This window comes from Meles meles, chromosome 15 (genome assembly GCF_922984935.1).
Source record: "Meles meles chromosome 15, mMelMel3.1 paternal haplotype, whole genome shotgun sequence".
NCBI lineage: Eukaryota > Metazoa > Chordata > Mammalia > Carnivora > Mustelidae > Meles > Meles meles.
This window is the reverse complement of record NC_060080.1, coordinates 20,658,754-20,671,595: the sequence shown is the minus strand read 5'-3', so window position 1 is coordinate 20,671,595 and position 12,842 is coordinate 20,658,754. Positions and strand designations below refer to the sequence as shown.

The window sequence follows — 12,842 nt, the reverse complement described above, 5'->3', positions numbered from 1 at the left end:
TCTAAACCAATGCACATGCTGATTTACATTTTTAAAGGATCGTACTGATTACAGTGTAAAAAGAGCTGGACAGAGACCAAAGTGCAAATAGAGGCCAGTAACAAGACTTAAAAATACATCAGGTAGAAAGGATTATGGGTTAGGGTTAGCAGTACAGTGACTTCTAAATTACTTCCAAATATGCTGCGAAGTATACGTTTTTGAAAAGGGACATTAAAAATGTGAGACTCCCCTTAATTTAAGAAGGAAATTGGCTCCAATGAAAGGAAAACTATGAAACCACCTCTTTGGACATAGAAGTGTTCCCTTTGAAAAGGTACTATATTTCAAATCCCTTCTCTGTACTGATAAGAAAACTGACACGAGGGGCACCTGGGTGGCTCTGTGGGTTAAAGCCTCTGCCTTCGGCTCAGATCATGATCCCAGGGTCCTGGGATCGAGCCCCACATCGGGCTCTCTGCTTGGTGGGGAGCCTGCTTCCTCCTCTCTCTCTCTCTCTCTGCCTGCCTCTCCACCTACTTGTGATCTCTGTCAAATAAATAAATAAAATCTTAAAAAAAAAAAAAAAGAAAACTGATACGCCTGACACACCCTTGAATTAAATACAGAGCTTTGGACAAATTATTAATTAGACTGGGGTCATTGTCCCAAGTAATGCTCTACTACTATACTGAGCTGCAGATTTCCCCTACTTTGTCTGTCTTCTAAACAATATAAGGAGAATAGGACTCTCATTGTCAAATGATTTTAATATAAGGTCTGTCTTTACCCATCTGAAATATAAGCTTTATATATTTTTTTAAATATTTATGAGAGAGGAAGAAAAAAACACACACGTGGGAGGAGATGCAGAGGGAGAGGGAGAGAAAATCCTCAAGCAGACTCCCCACTGAGCAAGGAGCCTGACGTGGGGCCTGATCCTACAACCTTGAGATCATGACCTGAGCCAAAATCAAGAGTCAGCTGCTCAACGGACGGAGCCACCCAGTGCCCTGAAGCTTTATAGTTATAAAACACATTTCATTAACTACAGTAATCCGTAAAGTGTGGCTTGCTACACGCTGTTCCAGTTCATACACCACACTTACTGTTAATCACTTCAGATGCAACCCAACTCAAAATGATACTTCTAATTCTTTTAATTATTCCCAAAATTTTTTAGTTCAAAATTATCCAAGTTTTTAAGAGTAAAAAGCAAGATGTTCATAAAAAGCCAATTTTAGTTCACAACTGGGTTATATGAAACTATAATATTTGTTGCTCAAACCAACTTTTCAGACATCTCTAAAATGCAACACACACATTACCAATCTTTCTTAAAACAGGGGAAAGAAAGTGTCAACTCTCTCTTCTCTCTCCCTGCTCAGTGAAGCTCAGTGTCTGGTACAGCACAAGGGTATGATACTGAGGTCAGACCCTCACTGACAGGACTCATGGCTCAATTATGTTTAGGTGTTTTAAGGCTTTAGAGGAGAAGAATCCATTGTGGCCAACATGTATCCCACCAGCCACTCCTGGAGCAGAGTTCTTTAGCAATGGCATTCCAATCCTCCAGGCGAGGCACTTTAAGCAAGAAGCATAAAACGAGGGATCTCAATTATTTAAAAAATCGTTATTCACTCAACAAATACCAAGGCAATCAAAAGAGCAGCCTTTCACATAAAAGTGTGGGACTTACTGAGCACTGGGATATAAAGAAACTTACAATTAAGAGAATGGAGAAAACTTTACAACCTAATCTTTTCTGCTTCTGGCACACAGTAGCCTGAGCTCAATAAACACATCTGAATGTTTATACATATGAATGAATAAATGCATGAACTACTTTGCATGTTTATTTAAGTAGCAGTATAGAGTTAAGGTATCAGTGATGAGAAGAAATGTTACTCCCTTCACCAAATCTGCTTCCCCCTAGGGACTAGTCCACAGCAACTTTTAACTTCCCAAGGGGATATTCTTCTTACTCGTCCCCTTTTAATAATATCATGTCTACATTTGTATAATGTTTTCCAATTTCCACAGACAATTACAGCTGTTCTCTTATTTGACATTGTAAAACAGATTATTCCTACTTATATTACACATGAAGAGACTATAAAATTCAAGGATTACAACGGCTAATAAGCAGATCTAAACTATGAGTCCTTTCTGATTCATCCTGGAACATGTCTATGAAATCGATCACTCTGTCTGAAACCAGACTACCCTTTCTTGGCTTAAGTACAATCATGATCTACCTAGATCCAATTTACTGAAATCATTATTCTCATAATAGCCTCTAAAATATACTTTTGTCTTCCAATTTATGGCAGACACATCCTAAAGTAACCCCCAGTCAAGCCCCTCTACAAGCAGTCCCTTCCCTTTGAAGGTTCATTCCACCCCCTTGAGGGCAGACCTGGTGACTAGTTTCTAACCAATAGAACATAGCAAAGGTGAGAGATGTCACTGCCTTGATTAGGATACATTCTATGACTAAGGTGATGAGATATCACTTCCACGAATATAAGTCTTCATCTTAGCAATGGGGAGGAGTCTCCTACTGACCTTTAAGAAGCAAGCAGCAATGATGTGAACTTCGTGCGGTGAGGGCCATGTGGCAGGGAAAAGTGGGAGAGCCCTAGGAGCTAAAGGCCTCAGCGACTGGGAAGAACTGCATGCTGCCAACAACCACACAAGCCTGGATGAGGACCTCACGCTGCAGATGAGAACACAGCCCAGCTGACACCCTAACTGCAGCCTGGTGAGACCCTGAACAGAGAGAGGAGCCAGCTAACTGCTGCCAACTCCAAACTCACAGACAACTGTGAGATAATGTGTGTTGTTTTATGCCACCGAGTCTGTGATAATTTGTTACCCAGCAGTAAGAAACCAGTGCACAATTAACTGACTCGTTACGGTAATATAGTTTCTTACTTCTTTATATCCACCTCTGGGTTTTATTAACTCCTCTTCAGATTGCAATATAATTGAATATTTCTTTGATGGGGTGGTTCGCCAACTGTAGTCACCAAACTGAACCCATATTTTGGGACCCTGCCCCAGACATACAGACTCAGACACTCTAGGAGTGCAGCTCAGCAATCTCTTTTAACAGACCCTCCTGGTAATTCTGCAGCACACTCAGGCTTGAGGACCACTGCTCTGGTGAAGGCAAACACTGAGGGCACTCCCACAACTCCTCGGCTGAAGGAGAAACCACACCATTAGTTTAGTGGCCAACACCTATTCCTCCCTATGGTAACTTCAAATACTGCACTGCAAGCAAGAGACAAGGTATTATAAAATCCAGCAAGTACTCGCTAAATTTACTAAATGCAAGACATTATGCTAGAAACAATCTACGGTATAAAAACACCAAACCTAAACTTAAAGTCCAAACAGGTGGGGGAGGATTTCAAATAACCCTGGGACAAAAATTTAAAATTTCTTAGAATACTTTTTATCAATACAAGACTTTAGGAACTACAGTCACAGAAAAGATGACTCTGTAGACAACAAGATCTCATTTCAGTCTATACTATCACTTACATCTACTAACAAGTTAGAAGAAGACAGTGACAGAAGACTGGAGAAGCTGGAGCAGTAAAAACAAGCAAGTCATGATGACAAACAGGTTTGCTTGCTAAACTTAAGTAATCTATAATAAATTCTTTTTTTTTTTAAAGATTTTATTTATTTATTTGACAGACAGAGATCACAAGTAGGCAGAGAGGCAGGCAGAGAGAGAGAGGAGGAAGCAGGCTCCCCGCAGAGCAGAGAGCCCGATGTGGGGCTCGATCCCAGGACCCTGGGATCATGACCTGAGCCGAAGGCAGAGGCTTTAACCCACTGAGCCACCCAGGCGCCCCTATAATAAATTCTAACAAGAGATGACAGGACAAAAGGAGGGGTCATTTAATGAAGAAACCTGAAATCCCTGCAGGGAAATCTGGATACCAAACACATGATAAATATATGGAAGAGACTGCAGATCCTTAAATATGAGAGCAATATTTGAGAAAATTTACTTACTCTGCATGTTGTACTATTATACATGATTAAAGAGAAGAAGAAACCTGAAATCAAAGTCTCTATTACCTCTTCCTATCACTCCATTAAGTTGTCATCCTTAACTTGCTTAAATATACTTCCTCTTGGTATAACTTCCTGCGGTATGGGCACACATGTGTATGTTGTATGTTAACCAATGTCCACAAACATAGAAGCACAAATGTCAAGTTTTACTTCTTACTTAACTTTAATATAACACTATGTGCCAGGCATTTTACAAATACTGACTCATTCAGTTTTGATAACGATCCCATGAGGCAAACACTCCTTCATTTCACAGATGCGGAAATCTGGTTAGAGATGACACTAAGTCAAAACACTAACACATGGTTTCTTTCTAACTTAATATTAGTCCCAAAGCTAATTATTTAATCAAAAGACTTTTATCTCAATTAAAGCTACTAGTATATGACATGTTCTTAATACTCAGCAAAATGTTAAGACTAGTAAATATGGTCATCCACCTGCCCCCACTAATATTTTTAAGATAGGGGAAAAGAAAACAAAAATAGTTCTTTCTTTTTCACTGTACATTTTCCCCACCTGCACACATTAGACAATTACAAACCCAATTAAGCACGTCACTGAAGGTCTTTACTTTAATGTTTCTATATGTGGTACAAACATCCAGTAACTACAAGGCAGAGCTTATCTTTAATTCTTAGATTTGAGAGGAAGGATGGGATGAAGAAAATGGGCTCCTAACTCAGAGTACCTGGGTTCAAATCTCATCTCTGGGACCATTAGCAAGTTAAATTTTCTGTGCCTCAGTAAAATAACAGTAGCTCTACTTTTTAAGGCACCTGTGAATACTAAATGAGATAATATATATAAAAACACTTAAAGCAATGCCTGACATATATAAACGTATGCTATCATCATTATTATTATTATTACTCAGTATTTAAAATATTTCTCTTGCTATTTCAACTTTCCTTCACTGAGCTCACTAGGCTCAGCCACTTCCTTATGTCTAATTTACCGTGGTCTTCCTGGTCTCTGTGCCTTGGTTCCCCCCCTCAGTCTCTCTGGTACCTCTGCTCCAACTTTCCCTTACACACTGGGCAAATTTAAGCATTACAGGAGTTAGAAAAACAAGCCATCCTCAGTGAACTGATGTTTCAGAAAGCAGTAGAAGAACCAAGTCAAGATGTTTCTTCCAAATAGCACCTAAAAATGTGGTGACCTTCTACCTCCCACTTAATCTCCCTCCCTCTCATTCTACAGAAGTTCCCATCCATCCTTCTTTCACTCCTTCTGAAAGACTCCTCTGCCTGTCAACTGCAAAAATAATTTTTTCCATGAGGCATTTATAATTCTATATCTATGGACACTAAAGAGATTACTTAAAAATAAAATCTTAAAAAATAATAATAAAAAAAGGACACCTGACTGGCTCAGTCGGTAGAGCATGTGACTCTTGATCTCAGGGTTGTGAGTTAGAGCCCCACGCTGGGTGTAGAGATTACTTAAAAATAAAATCTTTTTAAAAAGGGCACCTGGGTGGCCCAGTTGGTTAAGCGTCTGCCTTTGGCTCAGGTCATGATCCCAGGGTCCTGGGATTGAGTCCTGCACTGGGCTCCCTGCTCTGCAGGGGGCCTGCTTCTCCCTTTCCTACTCCCCCCCTTGTTTATGTTCCCTCGCTCACTGTGTCTCTCTGTCAAATAACTAAATAAAATCTTTTTTTTAAAAATGGGGTCACTAAAATGCTTTTCAAGCCTTATGAATGTATCTACAGGTGGGAAAGGACAGCTCTCTCAAACTACTCAAGGAGACCAAGGACAACTAAAGGTAAGTTATGTCTGAATTAAATGTAACATATTTAGGTACTGCCATAATTAACATGGTATACTGTAGCTGGCCTGCAATCGTAAGTGCAAACCAAAAGATCAAGAATTTCTCATGTGTCTACTCTGCCTCAGAAGACAAGTGTTCTATTCTCTGAAATTATTACAGAAATATTCCTATAGTGGAGGATAATTCTTCCACAAACGATACTTCTTCACAGCATGAAGTTTCTTTGTTTTGATTCCTAGTCCACAAACCACACCATTTGGTCCCATCCAAGAGAAGTCCCTTGCACAAACGATTACTATTATCTATTTACCCATTGTTCTACAGCTGCAGGGTAAGCTTCCTAAAATTAAAATCTGATCCCATTTAAAATCAAGCAGTTCCCCCAAACCTACAGCATTACGACATGCCTAAAAATCACCTGAGATATTTAACATGCAGATAATAGTAATCTACCCAGAATCTCCCAAAGTGAGGCTCAGAATCTGCTATTTAAACACTTCCCCAAGTGATTCTGATGCTGATAGTCCTTGGGCCACAGAAACACTGATCTACAGGGTAAAATCTAGAAGTCCTTTCCATCAAAGCATCCCCTCTTTTTTTTTTTTTTTAAGATTTTATTTATTTATTTGACAGAGAGAGAGAGATCACAAGTAGGCAGAGAGAGAGAAGGGGAAGCAGGCTCCCCGCTGAGCAGAGAGCCCGGGGCTTGATCCCAGGACCCTGAGATCATGACCTGAGCGGAAGGCAGAGGCTTTAACCCACTGAGCCACCCAGGCACCCCAAAGCATCCCCTCTTGACAGGACCCCACCTCCCTCTTCAGCCTCATCTCCTGCCTCTCCACCATTAGGCCTAAATATCTACCTTCTTATGGTTCCCAGAAAATACTCTCAGGCCTCCACTCCTTTTGCATTCCACTGCTCTCCTGCACACAGTCTCTCTTTACAACCTGTTAACTGTTATACTAATAAATTTACAATTATTACAGCTCCTATAATCTGGTTGTTGTTGACATGCAACAACAAAATAAATGAAACCAATCCATCCTAAAATTATATTCTTGAAACCAAGCAAGACATTTGGAAGAACACTCACCTCCTTTCTGAAGCAAAATGATACAATTTGGAACTAGCTGTTACACTAGCAATTAAATAATGCCTCCCCTAGGTCAGATTAAGTAAACCACAATACAAGTCTCACCCTTAGATAAGCAGGAAAATCCTTCAACTGGAAAGACTTGTCCAAAGAATGGACAGGTAGAAAGGAGGAATGATAAGCCTCTCAAAAGTAAAATCCCCCAATATAATTGTCTAAAGGCACATGAAGAAACAACAGAGAAAATGGTAGTTAAACCCCTGGCATCTTCACATTCAAAATACAGAAGTATTCTTCGGATATCCAGGAGATGCACAGCTCCCTTTTACCATACTTCCAAAATGGCTTATATTCTTTTGTACTTTCATTTCTTCAATAAATATTTCTTGAGCACCTATTTTGTTCACGTGCTATACCCTGGTCATGTTGAATAAGACACCTATAGGCCCTACCCTCTCAGAACTAATATCCTAACAGAGAAGGCAGATTCTCAACTAATTATTCATCTGCTTAATAAAATTGTGGTAACAAATGGAGAACACAACACATAACAGACAGCACGTAACATACAATCCATCCCATGCTTTCTTCCGCACCGAGAAGCCATCATCTTAGTTTCTTACTACAGAAATCTAATTACCACCCACATATGCACCCCTCTCGGTGGTTATTCTGAATAACTGCCAGGTTTCCAACTGTAGCTCTCAGATGTACCTCTAGGGAGACAAAGAAATTAAACTAATTCAAAAGTAATTTTTATACCAGCAGCTTTTATAGTATCAATTTTCTCACATCTCTTTGCTGTAATATACAGGGTCACATCAGGGAATAAAGATCTCTTGACTATTTTGAGTCTTTACCCATTTATGAGATGATCTGCTTCGAAAGCTGTTTTATTTCAACAAGTATTCATAAAGTACTTCCTGTTGAAGACCACACAAGAGGTATGTGTGTTCTTTAGAAAGTGTCTCTAGGTACAATTCACATTCCAGTAAAACTGACCACACAGATTTTTTCCTTTGGACACCTTTGGATTCATATTTTTAATATGAACACAATACCAAGTACTCTCTACTAGAAGAAGTTTCGGTTATAATTTATGGCCCTCCTTTTTTAGAATAAAATCAACAAACTACATTTTAGTGAACCCTGGACACTTGCTCGACTGACCTTTGTTTTCCAGGATGATAGGAAATATGCTGTCAGACACAGGAAGTGAGTCAGATAACGGAAAAAGGGAAAAGATAGGAATAAAAAAGCACACTCGAATTTCCTGTAAAGTAGAACACCTATCTAGCTGGAAATACAAACTTAGGGAACACTGCTTATAAGAAAAAGTGGATTCCATAATACAGACACCGCTGCAACTGAAAACAGCTATTCTATTGGCACTCACACCCAGAAAACCAGATCCCAGTAAGGAAAAAGTTTTATATGTCAATATTTACAGTGCAGAAGAGATAACAGGAAGGGGTAGAGCTAAAGGCAAAACAAGAGGTATCTGGGTTAATAACCTTCTTTAATGAAGTTACAAAGTCCTGGCCAAGGTTACAAGAAGGCTCTGAAACTCCTTTTCACTTAAATTTTAATACATGTCAGCACCTCAGGTCAAAATTGTATGACACCATGTTGCTTGAAAGCAGAGGCATGTCCCATATGACTTGCTAAGGTCCTTCACAGTTTTTCGGGTTCCAGTTAGGGAAAATCCATTATGATTTTTTTCAGCTATTCATTCATTCCACACGTCTACCGGGTTCCTAGTATGCATAGTAGTATTGTGCTCAGGCCATGGTGGTCCACAAACCAAGTCTAACCACTTGAGTAATACATTCTAATAGGCAGACACACTAACAAGTTCCATAAAGGAGCAGAGGGTACTCTGACAGCCTGCTTAAGGGGAGAGGGGAGCTTAGGGGATGTTTCTCTGAGGAAATAACATTTAAGTGAAGACATGAAAATGAATATAAACGGGAAAGGAAGCAACATTCCTGGCAGCTGGAACAACATTACTCAAAGATCTGAAAAAGAAAACGGGGGAAGGGGAGGAGATGGCTACTAATGCCAGCAGCAGCAGACAGTGAGGAGCCTGTGAAGCTGAAGACAGGTAAAGACCGTATCATTCAGAGCCGTGTAGATCATGTTATGAATTTTTGGGACTTCATTCCAAGAGCAATGGGAAGATGTGGTGGGTTTTAAGCAAAGAAGTAATGTGACCAGATGGCCCCCCCCTTTTTTTAAAAAGATCACTAACACAAAGAAAAAGCTGTGAGGGCAAAAGTAAATGTGGTCGAGCAACAAAGTACTACTTGATCATAACCCAAAGTATAAAATAAACATTCATGCACCCACGCTGATATAAATAAATGATTGGATAAATACACAATGGGAAGAAAAGACATCTCCCATGCTAATTCCAAACAAATTATGTCAATACTCTGCCCTTACGGAGGTGGGCACTCTCCACTACCCACTATCAAGGGAGGGTTCATAGTGACTTCCTTCCAAAGAGAGTAACTTTACAGGGAGAAACCTAATAAACACTACCTTAGCCGGGTGATCAAAGTCAGTACCAACAATGACAAGTCATATGGACGGTATGTACTCTAATGAGAATGCCATTTCTGCTCCGTGCTTGTCCTCCCAAAAACCCATAGCCCTTGCCTCACCGTGAGAAAAACATTAGACAAATCCCAACTGACAGACATTCTACAAAACACATAACCAGAACTCCTCAAAAACTAGCAGGGCTATCAAAAAGAAGGGAAGTCTGATAAATGGTCCCAGCCAAGAGAAACCTAAGGAGACAGGAGGACTAAATGAAATGTGGTATCGCGGATGAAATCCCAGGAAAGAAGAAAGGCGAAAACTTAAGAAATCTGGGTAAAGTATGGACCTCAGTTATTAATGTGTAAATACTGATTCATTAACCATGATAAATGTATCATACTAATGTAAGATGTTAGTAGTAGGGAAAACTGGGTCTGAGACATAAGGGAATTCTACTATCTTCATGATTTTTCCTGCAGATCTATTCTAAAAGTATTCTAAAATAAAAAGGCTACTTAGACTGTATGTGGGATGAGTGGTAATGGAACCACTATTCTAGCTTGGGCTAAAAATGACAGAAGGTACAGGACCTGGTGATTCACTGGCTGGTGGGTGAGGTAGAGGAATGGAGAGTGAAACTAACACCGAGAGCAGGGATGAAAGGTTACAGCCCAGATCTCGGGCTCTGAAAACTGGATGGACAGTGGAGTCATTCACTGATAAGAGAGCAGTGGAGGAAAACCAGATTTGGAGGAAAGTGAACAACCAGCATTTACTGGAGGCCCATTATGTGTCAGTCCCTTGGCAAATTCCTATAATCATTCTGCACCATAGGGACTATTACCTGGCCCAAGGCCACGTAAAGAAATTAGAGTTTGGTATCAGGTTTCTACGGACTCCAAAGCCCGCGCGCGCTCTTTCTACTACACAGTCCTTCTGTGCACATTTACTTCATCGGGCAGCCCAAGCGCCACAAGCTACGGCTGAGGAAGCCTCCTCATTGGGCGTAGAAGTGGCGTGCATCAGCAGCGTGGCCTCGGTAGTTACTCCCCCTCCCCGGGCCTCTCTGCCAAAAACCATCTCCGTCTGAGTTGTATGCAACAGACGGGTGGAGACTTCATTAAAATGAAGACAATTAAGACACCACATAGGTAACTGCGTCCGCTAAAAATAATCATGATGAAGTAAAGCAGCGCAGGGAATTCTCTGGTTCCACTCTCGTCGAGCGGTCTCCTAAGGAAAAGGCAATCCTCCGGGAGGGTACCGAGTCAAGGCGGCGGGCCTACGACGCTCCCACGCACCCTGACCCCAAAGCTTCAGGTCTCGACAGGACCCCCCGGAGAAACGCCCGCCAGCCCGCTCCGAGCCACGCGGCACAAGGTGACACGGACCGCGCCTGCCCCTCAGCCGCCTAGGAGAGGCCGGGAAGAGGAGGGAGAGGGGCGTCCGCGGGGCCCCGCGCTACCTTGTACTTATCAAAGCCAGCCAGCTGCTCCGGGCTCACGTATTCGTAACCAGCCATGACGACCCGAACACCGGGCGCCCACTCGGCAGCGACTCTACGCGACGAGGTGCGGAAACACGAGCACCACACCAACTGGGCAAGGATGGGAAGACTTAGCTGGGTAAGGAGGTGGAGGAGCCGCGCTCCGCCCACCGCGCACGCGTAGCCGCCTCAGGCCACTTCCGCCGCCTCCCAGTGCGCAAGCGCAGCCTCCACCTCTCCCGGCTCACCGTGGGAGGGTCGCTAGCCTGTTCACGCGGTCCACCCCCTCACGCCGTCGCAGTCCAATCAGTGTGGATCGGACAACAGTAAGTCCCGCCTCCCAGGTTTTCTCGTCGCTTCATTCGCTAGCGTCAAAATTGGTGAGCTGAAGTAAGGAGTGAGCGGAGGCGAAAGGTCGATTTCCCAGGGGTCTTTGCTCTTCCCTGCGGCAGGAGGCAGGAGGTGGTAGGCGAGGGTTTTTGTGGTCTACGCGTGTGGGGATTTGGAGCTGTCCTTGGGGGTACCGCGATTGCCTGCGAACCAGTTCAACAGTACGTCAGGAAAGAGGGCTTAGTCGCCTCAAACCGTGACGTAAAAGACCAGAGAAAGGGTACGGGCCGGGCTCTCTGCAGCTCCTGGCGCGGTGCGCTGCGTTGCGCACAGTAGGTGCTTAGGAACCGTGATTAGACGTCTAGAAGCAGGTGGGGAGCCTTGGTGACAGGCTTTTTGCAGTCTGTAAAGGACCACGAAAGGGCGCTGGAGACAGATCCCTCAGACCTCTCCACACTCCTCTCAAAGTGAAATTGCTAATGTCTCGCACCAGTTTAAAAAAAAAAAAAACAAAAAAAAAAAACACTGGTCTCTGAGTCTCTAGGGATCTTTAAGTGCGTTTGCAGGAAATGCATGCACATAACTGGAGCCAGTCGTAGACAGGACACTACATCGATGGTTAGAGTGTATCAATCCAGTAGTAAAATTTAATCATAGTACTAGTTGCTACCACTTTTTCGAGAGCCTTCTACACGGGGAGCTTTACAGACGTTATCACCAACCCCCATAACAATAGTATGAAGTGGGAGGCTCTTTACCCAAATCGCAGGTTAGGAAATCAAAATTCAGGTTACCCAACCTGCCCACGATCGGACCATTCATTATACAGCTCGGAAGTGGTCAACCCAACATGAAATGAGGTTCTTGGTGTCGGAAACCACTACCTCAGGAGGACTCTGAACCTCTGGGTCTCTGAAACAAGGGTGATTATTTTAAGATCTCTTAGGTTCCTTATATTCATTCATTAAACAGGTAATTATTGGGTGCTCAGCATATGCCAAATAAATTATTATTTCTGCGTATGTCTTAGCTCACCTTCTAAAGTATAAGATTCTCATGAGGTAATAGACACAAAGCCTCTATCATCATACTTGGCACATGGCAGGTTAAACTTGAATGACTGTTTCCCCTCACTCCTAAGGAGAGGATTTGTATCTTGTACATCTTAATGTTCCCCATGTGCTATGGTCCAGTGCCTTGTCGGTAATACATGGTTGATGCATTTTGATGAATGAATGAGCAAAGATCTCTTTGATGTGCTGGTGTAGTGTCTGCCTTGAGGACATTAGAAATATGGATCTCCCTTTAAGAAGGAAATTGGCTCTAATGAAAGGAAAACTATGAAACCACCTCCTTCAACATAAAAGTAGTTCCTTTGTGCATGTACTGTATTTAAAATCCCTTCTGTGTACTGATAAGAATCCTGAGTTGACACACCTTTGCACTAAATACAAGTTTTGGACAATATATTCATCAGACTGGAGCTACATCCCAAGTAAAATGCTACAGATTTCATCCCCTATGTGTTTCTTCTAA

At 42.2% G+C, this 12,842-nt stretch overlaps 1 protein-coding gene across 2 annotated transcripts in view; it reads right to left on the bottom strand.

Moving 5' to 3' along the window:
* Window positions 1–11,140, bottom strand: part of SELENOI (selenoprotein I) — a 35,595-nt gene extending 24,455 nt beyond the window's left edge. For both annotated transcript variants that reach the window (XM_045979113.1, XM_045979114.1), the window contains exon 1: window positions 10,956–11,140. In XM_045979113.1, the coding sequence (XP_045835069.1) occupies window positions 10,956–11,012 (57 nt within the window). In that variant the 5' untranslated portion in view covers window positions 11,013–11,140. The remainder of the gene's footprint in view (window positions 1–10,955) is intronic.
* Window positions 11,141–12,842: the final 1,702 nt, after the last annotated feature.